This window comes from Heliangelus exortis, chromosome 10 (assembly GCF_036169615.1).
Source record: "Heliangelus exortis chromosome 10, bHelExo1.hap1, whole genome shotgun sequence".
Classification (NCBI taxonomy): domain Eukaryota; kingdom Metazoa; phylum Chordata; class Aves; order Apodiformes; family Trochilidae; genus Heliangelus; species Heliangelus exortis.
Window position 1 is genome coordinate 9,222,649 of NC_092431.1, and position 20,349 is coordinate 9,242,997.

Here is a 20,349-nt window from a genome sequence, read left to right on the forward strand (position 1 = left end):
GTGGTTGCAAGTTCATTTTCTGAAGACAGGAAGCAAATCCTTGTAAGCACCTGCTCCAGGAAAGCACATCCATTGATGTGGGTGAAAAATCCTGGCAGATAACAGACCTGCAATTGTATGGAGTGGCCAACCTTGACCAGGTTGAGTGTAAGACAAAGCTTGCTTTCAGGTCAGGAACCCAGTGAGAAGCTGTGACCATGAGAGACTGGCTCTGCAAGAGGGTTTGAAATAGCCCAGTGACTACCAGTAAGACAGAAACATAAAAATACATATTTGCAGAGATGTTTTTTCTATCTATTTTTGATATAGCATGTTCTTCTGAGTAAGCATTATCTTATGTTACAAAATCTGGCAGGTTCGTGACTAACTGTGTAAATGTGGATTGTCCGGTGTGAACAGTTTGCAGATATTGAATGGAAGTGAGCTGTGTTCAGAGATAGCTACAGGTGTACACCCTGTGATATCTTAGGTGTACAGCCATGAAAACTACTATGCACAAATGAGGTGAAGCAAAACTAATATATCTTCAGCCTTTGCTTCTAAGATCCCCTTATTTTCCAGCTCAGTCCCATCTGAGGCTCTGAACCCTACCTGCATTTACCAGCTCACTGTTATCTCTCATTATTCAGTCAAAAAGTTGGAAACTATTAAGCCTGTGACCTATGCTCATGTGGGAACCTTGTGACATTTGCTGGGATCTATATGATTATATGCATAAAACAGAATAAACTTCTTGAGATTAGTAATGTTGAACATCAGTGCTCTAACATATGTGTATTACTCAGCTTTTCACATCCTGGTATCTTCATATGCACATTCTGCTGAGAAAATGAGATGCTTTTATCCAGATTTTACTATTTTGAAATGGGGTACAAAAACACAGGAGCAGCATGAGAGCAAATCCCATGCTTTTGGGGTTTAGGTGTGGCCTTGTATGAGCTCACCTGAAGCAGAGCAGTTTACTGAAGTAAGGTCTCTCAAATCTTCTGCTAACACACCAGATGCTGAAACAATCCTGTCCCAAACTATCTGAGGCTGTGTGCTAGCAATTAAAATTGAATTAGAGGAAAATGAGTTTAAAGCAGAACAAAAGTGGAGCTCTCAAGATCAGAACTACTGATTTGGCTTTCTGTATTTTTTTTCTTTTAAGGGAAATTAAGATCTCATGTGAGCTGCCAGCATCAGGGGCTGACAGACTGCCAGAAACACATAGAATCATAGAATCATAGAATCCTAGGGGTTGGAAGGGACCTCGAAAGATCATCTAGTCCAACCCCCCCTGCCAGAGCAGGGCCCCCTAGAGTACATCGCCTAGGAACGTGTCCAGGCGGGTTTTGAATGTCTCCACTGAAGGAGACTCCACAACCCCCCTGGGCAGCCTGTTCCAGGGCTCCGTCACCCTTACAGTAAAAAAATTTTTTCTGATATTCAACTTGAACCTCCTATGCTCCAATTTACACCCATTACCCCTTGTCCTATCACTGGTCACCACTGAGAAAAGCCTAACTCCATCTCCCTGACACTCACCCCTTACATATTTGAAAACATTGATGAGGTCACCCCTCAGTCTCCTTTTCTCCAAACTAAAGAGACCCAGCTCCCTCAGCCTTTCCTCATAAGGGAGATGTTCCACTCCCTTAATCATCTTAGTAGCTCTGCACTAGACTCTTTCAAGCACTTCCCTGTCCTTCTTGAACTGAGGGGCCCAGAACTGGACACAATACTCCAGGTACGGCCTCACCAATGCAGAATAGAGGGGGAGGAGAACCTCTCTTGACCTACTAACCACACCCTTTCTAATGCACCCCAGGATGCCATTGGCCTTCTTGGCCACAAGGGCACATTGCTGGCTCATGGTCATCTTCTTGTCTACCAGGACCCCCAGGTCTCTTTCACCTACACTGCTCTCCAGCAGGTCAGCCCCCAACCTATACTGGGACATCGTGTTGTTCTTCCCCAAATGCAAAACTCTACACTTCCCCTTGTTGAATTTCATCATGTTTCTCCCTGCCCAACTCTCCAGCCTGTCTAAGTCTCTCTGAATGGCAGCACAGCCTTCTGGTGTGTCAGCCACTCCTCCCAGCTTAGTGTCATCAGCAAACTTGCTGAGGGTACATTCTATACCCTCATCCAAGTCGTTGATGAAGATATTGAACAACACCGGTCCCAGTACCGACCCCTGAGGGATTCCACTAGTCACACACCTCCAACCAGATTCTGCCCCATTGACTACAACTCTCTGACTCCTTCCTTTCAACCAGTTCCTGATCCACCTCACTACCTGATCACCAAACCCATACTTGATCAACTTATCTACAAGGATGCTGTGAGAGACAGTGTCAAATGCTTTACTGAAATCAAGATAAACCACATCTACCGCTCTTCCATCATCTATCCACCTAGTAATTTCTTCATAGAAGGCTATGAGGTTAGTCAAACATGATTATCCTTGATAAAACCATGCTGACTGCTCTTGATGACCCCCATGTCCTTGATATGCCTGGAGATAGTGACAAGAACAAGTTGTTCCATCACCTTTCCAGGGATGGAGGTGAGGCTGACCGGTCTATAGTTACCCGGGTCCTCCTTCTTGCCCTTCCTGTAGACTGGAGTGACATTTGCTATCCTCCAGTCCTCAGGCACCTCTCCTGTTACCCATGACTTACTGAAGATGATGGAGAGTGGCCTAGCAATGACCTCCGCCAGCTCCCTCAGCACCCTTGGATGCATTCCATCTGGACCCATCGACTTATGGATGTCCAGATTACTCAGCTGATCCCTAACCCAATCCTCATCTACTATATCAAACTCCTCATTTATCTTGACTACTTCTGGGGTTAAATGAATCTGGGGCTCATGCAGAAACCCTGCAGGAGTAAAGACAGAGGCAAAGAAGGCGTTCAGCACCTCTGCCTTCTTTATATCCTCTGTCACCAGGGCTCCCAGCTCATTCTTTAGTGGGCCAATATTGCCTCTAGTGTTAGTTTTGCTAGCTATGTATTTGAAAAAGCCCTTTCTATTATCCTTAACATTTCTATTATCCTTAACATGGACAGAGTCTTGCCTTCCTGGACACTACAAAACACAAACCTTAGTGATGATGAGTGCAACACTCCCTTCCAGCATCACTGCTGCCTCAGAGGCTGTTTCCATTACTCTAGCTTTTTACTCTCATTTATAAGCATCTTTTTTTTGTGGAAAGCTGATGACACACAACTTCACATGAAGCCTTTATGTGTCTTCCAAGGCAAAACCCACTCTTCCATGAAACCTCTGCAGAGCTTAGTGTAATAAGAGCAAGTCTATAAAGTCTTTCAGCATCCTACCAGAGTTTAAATCACTAATGATGAATCATTACACACTTGTCACCAGTCCAAGAAGTATTTCTTCTTAATCTAAAATCCAAATTATCCACAAATTTTCCCAGTGATTTGTGGCACCTGCCTCTTTGGCCAGAACTGCACCAGGATTTTTCATGCTAATTCGGAGCTGGTTCAGTTTATTCCTACTTATAAAACCTGGTTATCAGAGAATAACTCCAGGCCAAGCAATCCCAGATTCTTAATTCCTGAATTGCACTGTAGTATAAGTGATTTATAAAATCTGTAATTCATACCTTACCCCACCAGTAGGATTGTGGAATGGGGATGTGGTCTAGGCGGGCCCCACGTATCCCAACTCTTCTGTAAGCCTCAGATGTCAAATCAGGGAAATTTCTGTTCAGGTCCAAGTTCTGAGATGTCTGTCGTCCAATGACCCATCCATTGTAACCAGCTCCCTGAAGTGTAACACAGAAACCACACTCATATTAACTTGCTCTCTGAAAATACCACTTTGTGGGAAGGTTGAAAATGCCATTTTAATCAAGAAGTAAACTGAAAATGCCTATATTGTTAAAACCCCACACTTCTTAATCATTTTTTATCCCCATGGTCCCTAACACAGGAATCAGCATGCAGGGAGCATTTCACTCACCAGTGATGTGACTCATGAGAAGAACACAGGAGGTTCTTAACTGGGCACAGAGCAGCATGCAGAGTGGGTTAGAAGGGAAACAGAAAATACAGCTGAAGCTTCAAAGCAAGAATGAAACTCCCCAGACTCATACAACAGACAGAGCTCACCACATGAGACACACAGAAGAAGAAGAAACGTCCTATTTTCATGCTATTAAAAATGGTGCTGGTGATAAAAGTGAGGTGAAAAGATGAATGTCAGGAAACATATAATTTTCACAGATTTTGTTTTCACATATCCCCTCCAGACATCAGCTGATCTATGAAAACTGCCATTCATTATTAAAGCATGATAGAACAGAAAATATTCACATTTCATTATACCTGCTCTTCAACAAGATGAAGAATACCCATTCCACAGTACTAAACTACATTTCCTTATTAAATAACATAAGTTGTTAAAGTGAATCAGTGGGCATTTTGTTCTACAACTGGTAGCAGAGAGTGGTAAGTGTGTGAAAAAGTAACACAGTCATTTCCATGTCATCGCATGCAGGCAGCAAAAATTATAAACAAGATTTTCATTTCCTCAGCTCTGTTCACATCATCTTTGGAAAGCAACCTACCAGCTAACCAGCCGATTGTTAACCCTCCTTCCCACATGTGACACTCCTCTCCCAATTTGTCCTTTCTGATGGGGAATTCTAGAAACATGAAGCACTGAACATTTTCTTATAAAAAGTGTTTTACCTCTTCTGCTGCCAGTTCATACCCATCTGGGTTGAGAGAAGGCAAGAGATGAATTCTGGTATTATTAATCAAGGTCTGGATGCGAGGATTCCCAAGAAGATACTCTGAACATAGATACTGTGCGAGGTATATTAGTAGTTCTTTCCCCACAACTTCATTTCCATGCATGTTGCCAATGTACTTAAATTCTGGCTTGACTGTGAAAAATGAAGGAATGAGACGCTTCAGTTCAGTTATATCTGGATGGATTCCAAAAGCAGAGTGACCCACATAGCTTACTGATCAGTCAGTTTTATTTACAGCAATTTAATACATACATTCCTGTAAGTAACACACCAGTTCCAGGTGAATATTCCCTCCATTACAAGTCCATTCAGCAACAATTTAAACAGTGTACAATAATATTAAGTCCATACTTTCTGGATCCCAATCCATAAGAAGCAGTTGTTGCTCTGAGCTTTCACTGGACTCATCATTAATTGTGAAGGAGGAAAGCTGCAATCAGAAATGTAAAGCCATGGCTGGGAAGGAACAAAATGCACCCCTGGCACTCTTACTTACCATGGGCAGCTTCAATGCCAGCTCCTAGAAATTACCTGCAGATATATAATATATTAGCCCTCTGCTTGGAAATGAAGTTAGGTCATGCATAAAAAGTGACTTTTAGATTAAATACCCTTGGAATAAGACTATTGGAAACACTTAACTTCACAGTTCCTTGCAGTTACTCTCTCATTTTCCATCTTTCCTTAGAGATTAATAGAAACTAGAAAACAGATGCACTTTGGAGACACCCTTTCCTGTCTATCCTTTCAGCTTCATCTTTGATCCCAGCCAGCCCCAAACACCAAATACTGAGGAGTTTGGCACCAAGCTATTGTGCCAGCTTGCTGAGGCTGCAAAATCTCCAGCTCTATAGCTATTTCCACCCTCTTTTATGCTGTCCTGAGGATGAAGCAACAGATTTTGAAGGAAATGCTGGGTAATGTGTTAAATTACCATCTTTTATCATGCCATATCACAGTTTTAATTTAATGTAATTCATAGGCTTTGTGTTTTCCTGACAAATGGAGTACCAGCTTAAAATGATACCTGCAACTTCCTTTCTTTACACAAGAGAGGAACAATGATGTGCTAGGAAACAGTAATATAAATCTCTCTGCTAAAGACATCTACTGGGGTCTTGATCAAGTTTAAAGGCATTTCAAAATATCTCTACACCGTGGAAGGCAACATAGTCAAGAATAACCAAAGCTAAAACCAGTCTTTGCTGCCTTCTCTGCTGAGGAATAACCTGAGGCTCTTAGTCTGCAGCAATGGCCATAGCAGTCCAGCAGATTTAGTCAGGTATGATAGCTGAGCTGGGGGCTGGTAACTAGAAAATAATACCTAATAATCCCCAAGGAATTGATCTGCATTTTGAAGAATCTAGAGCATTTAAAAATGTGGCCCTTGCTGTCTCACTGAAGAACCTACAAAACAGAGAACAGCACTGCTGTTTGCAGTAAAATAGTGAGGATCTGTATCCTAAATGTATTCAGGTGCTGTCATATCACAACATAAACTTTTGGTATCAGTGTTACACTGACAGGTATTGCAGTGACTTGAATCTCTGTTCAGGGGGACTGTTTTGTGTTCTGCATTAGCCCTTTTCTTGAGATCAATGTCCTTCTGCATCTGAGGCTTTCTCATAAGGTCCACTTATCGTAGGACGTGAAGGACCATGTGTAGAATAAGCACAGGCATTAATTGTGTGAACTGTGTAGGGTTTGAGGGTGCAGTGATAAATAAAAGGAAACTGAAGAAGTGGCAGATAATGGAGAAGGCAGGTCAGTAACAAAAAAAAATTTTTTGTACACTGGGCACAAATAAACAGCAGCCAGATCACTGCAATCAAGTACACAGTCATGCATCTAGGAATATGGAGCATCAACTAAGGTCATAAACTGAGGTCATAAAAATAGGAAATTGCAACTGGACTATAACTGCTACAGTGAATCATTGGCTACTGCTGTAATTCAGAAACACAAAGGAGGAGAAATGTTTCTGAATGAATGCTTTTTACAGTTTAAGTGTTATCCTGTTAAAAGAACCTGATTTCACTCAGATGGGTAACCTGGAGATCCCTCAAGCAAAGTGAACAACACTGGTATAACTCACGCAGCTCATGGTGTCCAGGCTTGGTTGAAAACTCAATCACAAAAAGATCCTTCCCATCAAAACTGCGACCTATGCTGTAAGTTGTTGCAATATGGGAGCATTTAGAAGCAGTCTTCTTCAGTGTGCTCACCATTTGGGAGTAGGAATGGTGTTTGAACTGAATAAAAGTTGCTGGCAAGTCTGAGGGCGAATCTTCTTCCACATCTACTTCTCCTGCAAAGGCAAATTGTAAGTAAAACGCTTTAAAAGAAATTAAAACCATGGTGCCCAGAGGACTGTATCAATGACAGTACTTTCCCACAAAGTAATCTTTTCAGTAGTAGAAATACAGAGAAGACAGCTGAAATCAAAACCTTAAATCCAACATCCTACACTGTTTATTGTAGCATATTTTGTTTGCAAAACCATATAAATGCATATGCACACTGACGAATATTTTTTTGTGATCTTCAGTTATAATTTGGCCTTTAGCACACTTAGCACATTTTAGTCACAAAGTGTACAGATTTTTCTCTTTGAATCTGGTGAATCAAATTAATTTTTTATGAAATTCAGCTGTCTCCAGCTATCTGGATCTGCTTCATCTAAACAAAAATCTGTGACAATTACTAATGAGATTATTTTAATGAGCTGTTAAACTTGTCAAGTAGTCATGAATGTATAAGTGCATTAAAGTTTCAGTTCTAAAATAAAATGTTTCACATATACAGACAGCTATCATGCAGGGCAGGGCTTACCTAACTGCACATTGGCAGTCCAAACACCTTGCTCTGAGCTGCCTCTTTTGATGGGCTTTGTATATGAGGCAGAGGAACGGGTGCTTCTTGAGCACAGTTTAATTAAGTGTTTAAAATAGGTGGGAAAAAAAGAATCACACCTTACAGGTGTCTATAAAGATGACAAGCTGAGATGACAAGCAGTCTTTGTGCCACAGACTTGTCATGCTAAGTGAGAAGAGAACCTTCCTTATCTAGATGAGTAAGATGTGTCCACAGAGCTCCCTCCCTTACCTCGGAGTTTTGCCAGTGGGTCAAAACATCCCTCCTCCTCCCCCACGAAAAAGCGGTCACAGTCTAAGAAGTAGGGCCAAGCCATGTCTATTGCATCAAAGGCAGGGAGGCAATTTTTTTTCAGGTTTTCACAGACGTGCCTGCAGGGCTTTATAACTTTGTCCTTCTCACACCGCGGGGCCAGCACAGAGCAGCCCAAGAGCCTCAGGTCTGGATTGCATTCTCCTTGGAGCAAGTTGTGCAGCACACTGATGAGAAGGTACTCAGAGCTGTACTCAATCACTTCCCGAGACTTCTGATCCAGAAAATTGGGATACATCATCTGAGTGTAGGCAACGTCAGTACAAGAACTTAAAGCAATGTCCACGCATTTTGCTAGGAAAAGGAGGTGAACATATGAAAAATAACTTCCTTTATCAACATTCTGAATAGTTTAAAGACAGCATAAAAATAACTTGGCCAATAGAGTTTTTGTTGTATTTTTGGCAGATAGACTGGAGGCAGTTTGAAATACCCTGAAATGGATTTGATGGCTAAAACAACTCATAGAAAGATCATGGAAAGTATGCTTGGTCTGGAGATTGTAAGCAGTATGATGGAAGCAGATGTCATTCAGAAGTCAAATAGTATATGACAATTTTTTAGGGCACCAGGGGTTATCTGATTGATAAGCATGGCTCCTGAAATAAGATTTATTTTGCCAATTCAATACCTGAACAACAATGCAAGAGCAAATTCCTGGCCAGAAAACACTGGAGTACCTGGCCCACAATTAACAAACAGCTTGAAAACCATAAAAATTACTAAAGCCTGGTTACCAAATGAAGGGTTATCTGATACTCAATTAAATCTTACATGATTTAAATTAAGAATACAGTTCAATACCAGAGAACTCATAAGAGAGAAAAATTCCCTGCTGATATGTGAATTTTCTTGTGTCTGATGTGGGAAAAACTCCAATTCCTTAATAAAGTATATTAATGATACCAGTCTCTCTCTTGTCCTTGCCTTTTGATATGGATTCACTAATGTGCGGAAGGTATCAGTAGGATACCTTTTTTCTTTGTTTGGCCACACAAAATCTGCAAGACTTTAATATCTCTGAAATTGCAGCCCCTCTGTGAAGCTTGATTAAAATTGCCAAAAGACTGCAAAAGTTATTTGGGACTTGACTCACAAGAGAGCTGGTGCATAAATATGCTAACACATATATTTTCATAAAGCTAATAACTGTATTAAGGCTTATTGTTAAAGCTTAAAGTGTATTCTTTAAGAAATCAGGTGAAGGGCTCTTAGAAAGATAAATATCAGTAATACCTTCAGCCTACTCATAGGTGAACAGGAAATAAGAGAGATGTCTCATAAAAAAAGTTCTGGCTAATTACATTTTGAGTCTCCTGATGGCTCTGGACAGTAAAAAATATCATTGTCACAGCAGCAAAATTCTACCTTCTGTGAAAGAGATCATCTCTCTAGGAGCAAGACCTACTGTGGCACCAACATTAGAAGACTTATCAGGAAATAATGAAGAAATACTCAAGGTTTCAAGATTCTCCAAGGACAATAAGCAAAGTCACAGCATACCTTTCCATATGGTTTGGCACTGACCTGTAAATAAAGACAGACAAATCACCATTATGGAGCAGGTACCCATGCTACCTCATGTTAGGAGTTGTCCTGCCCAGTAGCCATGCAGTGGTAGTACAGCTGGATCCATCCAGCACCTCTGAGATATATTGTCAAGCCCTCCCTTTTTAAAGCACCTCTGCTTAGGCTCACTGGTAGCCCAGCGGCCAGGCTCAGTTTGCTCACTGTCTCGCCCCTGGACCCAGCTGCCTCCTGCACTGACACACATGCAGGTCTCTCTAGTAGCAAAACCACTGTGGTCTTTCCAATGCCTGACTTGGACCTCCTGGTTCCTCCAGTAGTAAACTGTGAGATGCTCAGGTCTCTTCAGTATCCAGCTCAGGAAGACAGCTGCTCAAATATCCAGCTCCCAGATATTTTGTCCTGTCTACTACTAGTCCAGCTTCGTCTTTTCTAGCAACTGCACAGACTTACATAGATACAGGCACATACATACAGGTACATACAGGCACAGGGCACACATCGCTCGAGCTGCTGCACCCCAGACATAAAACCTCTCCTGACTCATGGTCTCACACCCATCACTGGCATGTGGAGCCCCATACAACTTCACTTGCACACAAAACCAAGAGAGACCCTCACTCAAAGAGCTGGAAATGGAGTTTAATAAGATAGGGATCAGGTGCAGAGCATGGCCAGACAAGTTCACTGAGCAGCCACTCTTTGATCTGTTTTAAAAAGGGAGGGCTTGACAATAGATCTCAAGTGTGGCTGTCTAAGAAATCAGGCCTATGTTTGAAAAAGATGTTGAGCTGCCCAGCCCTGATAGCCTTGCAATATTTCTAAGTATGCTTAAAAACTGTAAGTCAGATGCCTAGGAAAGTTCACTAATGAAAATGTAAGTCTTTAGTAATCTGGTTTAGTCTAAAAGTCCATGTGAGTCCTTCTGTAAGTACCAAGATGCCTTAAAGATCTTCCCCTGACAAATCCATTGGTCCCACATAATGCTGTGCATATCTTTGGTGGATATGAGGGGACATATGTCTTCCCCATCCTAATTCATCCTATCTCTTGCAACTGCATTTTATAACCCTTTTAATAAAATCTTAGAACTTATTATTTGTCTCCTCAATTACTCTCATGGGAAAGCTTGTCCAAAATCTCACTTCTCTAATGGTTAGAAATTACCTTTTAATTTCCTGCTTACAAGTATCCTGGCTAGTTTCTCTCCATGTGTTGTTGTGCCAGTATTGTACTGTAGCTTAAATAATTCTCTGCACTTCCCAGTGCATGACTGCACTGTGTGTTTACAGAGAGCAATCACATCCCATTACCTTTCTATTTACTAATCAAATAAACAAAGCTCTCTTGATTTTGAAGGAAGGTGGTTTGATGACCCAGCAGAGGCCTCTTTTGCTTCTCACCTACTTTCTCACCCAGTGAATTCAGCATTTGTCCTTGTAAGACCAAACCCATTATGCTCTCTATTCTTCCTACTAAGGAAAGTTTAAATTTCTACTTCCAACGTATGTGTTGAACTGTAATCATCTGCATATGCATTGCTAATGAGTTGATCATTCTTTAGCCAAAACAAAATAATTATAATGAGAACAAAATTAACTGTGGGATTTTATCTTGGAGGGAGTTATTTAATTGCAAATTAGTCTGGTTCTATATTATGAGTTGTCATTCATCCACATTGCCTCATAAAATAGACAAGGGGTCAGGACTAGCAGAAACAGCCCATCTCGAACATCAGCAAGTTTTGGCAAGCAGCAAGCTGGAAAAAAATATATCCTTGCAAACTCCTTTCCTGGCTTGGTACATTATGCTAACAGCACTAAAGCATGCCTGGTTCATCAGCAGTGCCTTCCATTACAGGATTTCAGTGTTTCCCTTAGTTAAGCACAATCCCCTTAGGGAGTTAGTTATTAAGGTCAAGGCATATCTAAGAAAGCTTCATCTCAGTCAGATACTGCATGTAGCTTTACATCTGGGGATAATCAAGTAACAGCATTTTGTACAGTGCTAGCTGGCAACAAGAAAGAAGTGATTGTTATTAGCAAGAGCTCCAGCAATTAATTGTCCTGATAAACTGTATGTCACTTTCTCCCTGAATCTGGATAGCCTTATATCCCAGTGTCACCACGCTCACAACTTGTGAGGCCTTGGACACAATTCTGGACCCAGCAAATTGTTCCATACAGAGGGGAGAATTTTCTGTGGATGGGACTGGCTTGAGTTCAGCCACGTCCCAGCGAGCAGCGTGACACTAACTCTGGTTATCACCAGGGTCATGAGCAATGAATCTCATTACCTTGAACTCTTCTGGCTAAGAAATACAGACACCTTTTTTCTCCTCACTATAAAATGACCGTATTGTAGCTATTATTTCAGACTAGAGGGTCGCATGTGCTGAGAGCAATTCCTTGTGTGTTCTTTTTAGGAGACTCCCTCAGCTAATCCGGCCCTCAGATTATTATCCACTGCTGGTAGTCCAGGCTGGCAGTGATGACATTAACGGAAGAAGTACCAGGGTGATTAAAAAGGACTTCAAGGCCCTGCGTCAATTAGTCCATGGGACAGGAGCACAGGTGGTGTTTGCCTTAGTTCCTGCAGTAGAGGGGATGAATGAGGAGAGGACTAGGAAAGCCTATCTCATCAATAAGTGACTAAGGGATTGGTGCCACCAGAGGAACTTTGGGTTTTTTGACTATGGGTCAAACTTCAGCATACCAGGTGGGCTGCGTCTATCTAACAGGGGAAAAAGGACTCTAGCCCATAAGTTGGCGGGGCTGATAAGGAGGGCTTTAAACTAGGTTTGAAGGGGGAAGGGGTTGAAACTGGGCTCTCCAGAAAGGAGCCCAAGGGTGGACAGCCCAAGTTAAGAGACAAACCAGCAGCCCAGCTGAAGTGCATGTACACCAATGCATGCAGCATGGGCAACAAACAGGAGGAGCTGGAAGCCATTGTGCAGCAGGAAAGCTATGATGTAATTGCTATCGTGGAAACGTGGTGGGATGAGTCCCATGACTGGAGTGCTGCAATGGGTGACTACACGCTCTTCAGAAGGGACAGGCAGGGAAGGAGAGGTGGAGGGGTAGCCCTATATGTTAGAGAGTCTCTTGACTCTGTAGAAGTTGAAGTTGGTAATAATAAGGTGGAGTGCCTGTGGGTCAGAATCAGGGGGAAGGCAAACAAAGCTGACATCCTGGTGGGAGTCTGTTACAGACCACCAATCAGGAGGATGAGGGTGATGAATTATTCTATGAGCAGTTGGCAATGTTTCAAAATCATCGTCCCTTGTTCTCGTGGGTGGCTTTGCCCTGCCGGACATCTGCTGGGAACTCCACACAGCAGAGACGAGGCAGTCTAGGAGATTCCTAGAATGTATAAAAGATAATTTTCTGCTCCAGCTGGTAAATGAGCCTACCAGGGATGGAGCCCTGCTTGACCTTCTTTTCACAAACAGAGAGGGGCTGGTGAGAGATGTAGTGGTCGGTGGACGTCTGGGACTCAGCGATCATGAAATAATAGAGTTTTCAATACTCAGGGATACAAGGAGGGTCATCAATAAAACCTCTACCATGGACTTCCGGAGGGCAGATTTTGGCCTATTCAGAAGACTAGTCCAGAGTATACCCTGGGATACAGCCCTTGAAAACAAAGGGGGCCAGGAGGGACAGACGTACTTCAAGGAACAAGTTTTGAAAGCACAGGAGCAGGCTGTCCCAGTGTGCCTGATGCAAACGCTTTAAAAATACAAAAATATGTCTCTTGAATCAATCTTTTTTTTCTTTCTCCCTGCTATGTTGCAACATTTTGTAAATTAACATATGTTTACCTCACCATATGCCTGACAGACACCTAAAAGATAAGAATGCTTATCAGGTCGCCTCCTGGTGCATGATGGAGACAATGAAGGTAGCAGGACACAAAAAAAGACAAAAAGATAAGACAAAGAGACAAAAAAATCCCCGGGAAGTCTGGAAGTCTGTGTGTATCAGGGACTTATGCAAAAAAGGGACTCCTCTTCTTTTCCTGTGTAAAAAAGCCCAGGAGAAAAGGAGAAGTGGCGGCTTTCTTCTAGACCCCCCCTCTCTTGGCACTTCGGCTTCAGCTACGGGACAGAGAAGCGGCAGGAGACAGACCCTAAGCACCCGACTACAGCCAGAGGCCAAGGCCGGCGGACGGTGATAACATCTTAATTACCCTCCTTCTTTTCCCTTCTTAACGACTCTTCTCTCCAAAGTAACTAATTGTATAAATCCTAAATAAATCCTTTTAACTTGTTTAAATCATAAAGCCTGGTTATTTTCGTAAATTCACGCATCGTCTATGAGTAGTGGCTGAATTTTCCTCACAAACAAAATATAAATAATAACTCGGATCGTAACAGTGCCGAAAGGCAAGCCGGTGGGGAAGACGACCGGTCTGGCTGAAAAGGGAGACTTTGAAAGAAATTAGGGTTAAAAAGAGGGCCTACCAATTATGGAAAAAAGGGCTAACTACTCAGGAGGAATTTAGGAATATAGTTAGGCTGTGTAGAAAGAAAATTAGAGACAAAGGCACAACTTGAACTGAATCTCGCCACCTCTGTGAAGGATAACAAAGTCCTTCTACAGATACATCAATGGCAAAAGGAGGGGCAAGGAAAACATCCATTCTTTACTGGACATGGGCGGGAATATAGTTACCAAAGATGAAGAAAAGGCTGAGGTATTTAACACCTTCTTTGCCTCAGTTTTCAACAGTAAGACAGGTTATCCTGAGGACAGCTGGCTTCTGGAGCTTATAGAAGGTGACAAGAATCTAAACAGCCTCCCTGTAATCCAGAAGGAAACAGTCAGTGACCTACTGAACTGCTTGGATCCCCACAAGTCTATGGGACCAGATGGGATCCACCCAAGGGTGCTGAAAGAGCTGGCAGAAGAGCTCGCCAAGCCTCTCTCTATCATCTACCAACAGTCCTGGCTCACTGGGGACATCCCAGATGACTGGAAATTTGCGAATGTCACACCAATCCACAAAAAGGGCCGGAAGGAGAACCCGGAAAACTACAGGCCCGTCAGCCTGACCTCAGTGCCTGGCAGGGTTATGGAACAGATCATCCTCAGTGTAATCACACAGCACCTGCAGGATGGGCAAGGGATTAGACCCAGCCAGCACGGGTTTAGGAAGGGCAGGTCCTGTCTGACCAACCTGATCTCCTTTTATGATCAGGTGACCTGCCTGGTGGATGAGGGGAAGGTTGTGGATGTGGTCTACCTGGACTTCAGCAAGGCCTTTGACACCGTCTCCCACAGCATTCTCCTAGAAAAGCTGTCAGCCCACAGCTTGGACAGGGGCACTCTGCACTGGGTTAGAAACTGGCTGGAGGGCCGGGCCCAGAGAGTGGTGCATCCAGTTGGCAGCCGGTCACTAGTGGTGTCCCCCAGGGATCAGTATTGGGACCAGTTCTATTTAATATCTTTATTGACTATTTAGATGAGGGGATTGAGTCCATCATCAGCAAGTTTGCAGATGACACTAAGTGGGGGGGAAGTGTCGATCAGCTGGAAGGCAGGAGGGCTCTGCAGAAGGACCTGGACAGACTGGAGAGTTGGGCTGATTCCAACGGGATGAGGTTCAACAAGGCCAAGTGCCAGGTCCTGCACTTTGGCCACAACAACCCCATGGGGAGCTCCAGGCTGGGCACAGAATGGCTGAGAGCAGCCAGACAGAGAGGGACCTGGGAGTCTGGATTGACAGGAAGCTGAACATGAGCCAGCAGTGTGCCAAGGTAGCCAAGAAGGCCAATGACATCCTGGCCTGTATCAGGAACAGCGTGGCCAGCAGGTCCAAGGAAGTGATTCTGCCCCTGTACTCAGTGCTGGTGAGGCCACACCTCGAGTACTGTGTCCAGTTCTGGGCCCCTCAGTTCAGGAAGGATATCGAGGTCCTGGAGCAGGTCCAAAGGAGGGCAACTAGGCTGGTGAAGGGACTCGAGCACAGATCGTATGAGGAGAGGCTGAGGGAGCTGGGGCTGTTCAGCCTGGAGAAGAGGAGGCTCAGAGGAGACCTCATCACTCTCTACAACTACCTGAAAGGAGGTTGTAGCCAGGTGGGGGTTGGTCTCTTTTCCCAGGCAACTCTCAGCAAGACAAGAGGGCACGGTCTCAAGTTGTGCCGGGGGAGGTTTAGGTTGGACATTACAAAGAATTTCTTTACCAAGAGGGTGATCAAGCATTGGAATGGGCTGCCCCGGGAAGGGGTGGATTCTCCATCCCTGGAGATATTTAAAAAGAGACTGGATGTGGCACTCAGTGCCATGGTCTAGTAACTGCAGCAATAGTGGATCAAGGGATGGACTTGATCTCTGAGGTCCCTTCCAACCCAGCCAATTCTATGATTCTATGATTTTGGGGAACACAAATGCTCCCATTTCCTTAAAGGTAAGAGCCCTTTCCCCACTTGCTGGCTCCTTGGACCAAGCTAAAAATGTCCTTTTTGTTTGTCTCCCTGACAAGCTCTGATCGAATAGCAGAACTGAGACACAAGCAACCTTCCAGACAGCTCTTACTCTGCAGGCGTGCTATAGCCATCAGGCAGCTTGGTACGTGGCACAAACCCTTCCTCCAGGGTGTCAGTATTCTGCTTATTCAGCTGGAGCAAAAAGGCATCCTGGCAACACACAGGAACAAAAGCAGAGGAAACTGAAGGGAAAATGTGGCAGGCACGGTGCTGCTGCTTCCCCCTGCTCTGGCTCTCTGAGCAGCAGCAACTCTTGCTGCATTTAGCAAATTCATCTTTCTGCCCAGCTGGCCAAGAGAAGCAAGGGATGGCTGATGGAAGAGACATATAAAACTTTGCTAAATCCTATGGTGCAGCTGGGTTCACAAGAGGATTATTTAGTGAGCAGGAGTAGAGGGTAGCACAGGAGAGGTAAGGACAACTCTGGTTTCAGACTGTTCACTGCTGGGCTTCTACACTGTTATTTTTACCATACTTACTGGGAGAGGCAATCTACTAAGCAGCATGGCTATTACTTATTAATAAAGATGCTGTCTGGAGAAGATAGATTTATTTTTTAAAAGCAGAGCCCAAATGCAGATAAAACATTCCCATGGCAACCAAATTTGTTCATCTCAGTATGTGGTAAGCCTAGGTGATTTTTCAACATCTTTCACTACTTTTTGTCCAGTGGGTCCCTCACAAGTTCAGAGATACCAAAACTCACTCATTGAGTAGCAGCAAAATTTCACTGAGTAGCAGCAAAACTAGTTTTTCCTCCTGGGTCCTAAGCTTACACCTAAGCCTCATATTTTTGCAGCATACCATGCTGCTTTCTCCCTGTCTCTCTCATTAGAGGCTCCATGGAACTTCCACCTTCTCAGAGGCCAACTCTGCCCAAACTGTAGCACCTCCCTACCACCCCCCCTGCAAGCTGTCCTGTGAGCTCTACATCAGCCACACCTCTGCCACAGAAAAACCCAGGAGGGAAACAGCTTCAGCTTTCAGCTTATCAGAAGTTAATGTACATAAAAGCAAGAGAGAAAAGGCCTGGCTTATAGCGGACCTTGTTTTACAGCGAGTCTTAAATGTGCATGTGTGCTGATGTGGTGTTTGGACTTCTCCTGTGGTTCCTAATGCCAATGCTGACGTATGTTTTGGAGGGTGCGGTTCTGCAAGGGCCAAAGATAATTCTCCAGTGTGTGTACTTATAAGTGTGGATGCACGTAACTGGGCCAGAGCCTGCCCAGAGCAGGCTGCAGGAATCCATCGGAGACAGCTCTGGAGCTGTAGCTGCACACACAGCCCTGTGCCCATGGGGCTGCATCTCTGCACTCAGTAATGACCTGATACCAGCAAACCCCCATCCCCACCACTCACAGTTCACCTTCTGGAAGCTCCAGCAATGCCAGCCAGGAGAGTCCTGCCACTCTCCTTTTTCATAAGAGAAATTGCAAGCAATTATATACAGATTTTCTCAGGTTTCCTGATTCACTTGGCAGGCTTCAACTGCTGCTTCTTGTGTGTTTGAAAGAGGCTAGACCTCTTCTATTTTTTGAGCAGAGGCTTCCCTGGGCTCAGAAGACAGTCCCACCTCCTCTCACACTCCCACCTCCTCTCACAGTCCCATCTGCCAGCAGAGTGGTACAGAGACACCTTTTTCTTCCTGACCCAGAAGAGCCTTTTCCATTTTTTGTGTTTATTTTTGTACTATAGCTATTCCACCAGAGCTACAAAAGTCCTTTCAGTAGCACAGTTTCTATTTAAGATTATGGATAGAATAACTTATTGAAGAGCAGAAAAGCCATTTCAAGATTTCTGAGCCCACTCTATAATACACGCTTCTGCTTTTAATTTGCAAAGGCAAGCTTGAAAATCTACAATGCAGCACATACATATTTTACTGCCAAGCTTACATTTTTTCCCCTTGATGATTCAGTACTGAAAGAAGCAAGCTTCTGTGATTAACCCTAACCCAGACAATAGAGCTCAAAAGCAACTTCAAGTGCCATGGTTTGGCTGGTTGCCTGTTGCACAGCAAAGCCAAGAGGAGACCTGTGCACTTGAGGATATGAATTAAGCCCAAGATCCAGTCTTAAATCTAAAATATCTAAACTATTCAGTGAGGCTTACACAATCACACTGTTATGACTGACCAACATCTAATCTAATGATTAGGTAACTATTAACTAATAATAACTAATTGTTAACTAATCTAAGGATCAGTATCTAAAGATTATATACTTTATCATGTACAGACCAGCACACCCCCTAGCAACATTCTCAGTTTTTTACAATACTGTTTTAAGCTGGAAGACATATGTATTCATTTTAGTCTGTTTAAAGTCAAAACCTCTGCTCTTCCAAACAAAGCATTTCAGTTTCTGATCAAATTAGTATTACTCTCATTGTGGTTTTACATGGCTCACTGCAGTCTTTGCAACAATAATCTGCCTTGTAACACTAAAGAGACAAAATTTAATATCTGTGGTAATATGCAAACACTGTTGGGCTGTACCATTTTGCAAAGCATTGCAGCAGCACCTGTAAATGGTGAAGCACAGCGTGCCCCAGAGCCAACTCCTGCTACACTGCACAAGGGCAAGAGCAGGGCAAGATCACTGTAATGCATCAGAAATGTCAGGGAAAAGGTGCAGGAGGAGTGGAGAAATAAAGGGGACCAGTGGCAGAGAAATGAAGTAGTTGAATAGCTTGTCTAGGGAGAAAAATGGTAGAGTAGAAAGCCCAGGAGAGAAGGCAGCTACATATCCAATGTATTCGTGAAAGGGAAGAAGTGGAGAAGAAGTGGGGGTGACTGCAAGAAACAGCCCACGTAGTTAACTTTTTTTTCTACATACATCAAAACTTTTGTGAGTAGAGGACTGAACTCCTGTTACTTATCTTCCACTCCAGCAGTTTCTGCAACCTCTCCAGATGAAAGATTTGTTTGCAAGCAGGCAGAAGCAAGAGTTTGACACACAGGCAGGGTGACAAGCACTGTCCTCAGACAGGGAAGCCTGAAAGAACCCCAAAGAGATTAATGGCTGATCTGCCTTCACTTTGCAGAGCAAGATCACAGCAGGGAGATGCAAGCCCATGTTCCCTGTTAACCACTCTTCTTTCTGTCACTGCTGCTGCCTGCCATTCACTGAAACATCTTTTTAACAAATTTCTGAAGGTCTCCCCATGGCAATGACACTGGGGTTGGCTCTGACAGAACTGTTTTTCTCTGGTGCCTGCAAAAAGATGCTGAAGTTTACCCAGGGGCGATGGGAGCTCAGGTGACCACAGCTCAAAATCTCTGCAGATGCACAGTGAGACCTGGCACTTGCAATGGCTAAAAGCCATTCTCAGTGCTGGCCACTAGTTCTCCCTGTCTCCTAACTGTTCAGGTGAAACTCTAACAGGGCTGCAGTATTAGGAGCCTAAAAGAACCAAGGAAGAGTATTGCTGTCTGCCTGCCTGTCCCCCACAACCTCTCTTAGTGCCTCTAATGACAAGATCCCTGATGCCACCCCAGCTGTGACCCTGTTCAGTAAGTGCTGCTCCAGAGAGCCTTCCCAGCTGAAAAACTTGAAAAGAAGTAAAATCACAAAACAAAACCACCAGCCTAACAAAAACAAAACCCCACACACAAACAAAAAGCCCATGAAGTATATTTTTTGGACCACATCTGACATGGTTTCCTAGTTGTGAAGGAAAAAACTACCAGCTGGAAAAAAAGCCCAAAAAAAACCAAAAAACAAAAACCACAAGTAAACATCAGCAGCAGCAACAACAGCAAAATGACCCAGGAGATGCCAAACTGACTGAAGACTTGTTGGGCTCCACATGTGGCTGGTCTGCTGCTGAACACACATTCACTGTGCACCCAGATGATCTGGAGACATACAGAGACCCAACTCTCAGTGTCTGGCCAACAAAGGAAGGAGAAATCAGATCTGGGAAATGCTGGCATTAAAACAACAGATGGAATAAAAAGGTGAAATAGGGTAGGAAAACTCTATGAGGATCAAGCTTTTGTCAGGGTGACTGGAGAAAGGTGAAACCACTTAATAGGCTGGTAATCTGGAACTGTGTTGGTTCCATAACTCTATTTTGTGGCCACAAATTCTCGATAGTTTAGTTCTCACTGTCTAAGGGTGCAGTGCTCTCTTAAGTACTTTGGCCAACAGCAATACCATTAGCAACTTACTCTTGAGCCAGTTCGACTCTGTTGAATCCCACTGGGCAGGGGACCATATCTGAAAAACTGAGGTTTTGTCTTCTCTGCCACAACTCTTCCAAAACATTTATCAAAACATCAGGCTATCCTCTTTAAATGCACCCCATGCAGTCCCTCAGCATAACTGTCTTTTCATTATCTTAGGTGGGTGAAATCTATTGTAATTAAA

General features: G+C 43.6%; 1 protein-coding gene across 1 annotated transcript in view; it reads right to left on the bottom strand.

The window, feature by feature from the left end:
- CPZ (carboxypeptidase Z) overlaps positions 1 to 20,349 on the bottom strand; it is a 38,242-nt gene that overhangs the window by 13,565 nt on the left and 4,328 nt on the right. Inside the window, exons 2-5 of the mRNA XM_071753396.1 lie at positions 7,877 to 8,251; positions 6,867 to 7,079; positions 4,707 to 4,903; positions 3,617 to 3,778 (exon numbers count right to left, since the gene is read on the bottom strand). Of these exons, the coding sequence (XP_071609497.1) occupies positions 3,617 to 3,778; positions 4,707 to 4,903; positions 6,867 to 7,079; positions 7,877 to 8,251 (947 nt within the window). The remainder of the gene's footprint in view (positions 1 to 3,616; positions 3,779 to 4,706; positions 4,904 to 6,866; positions 7,080 to 7,876; positions 8,252 to 20,349) is intronic.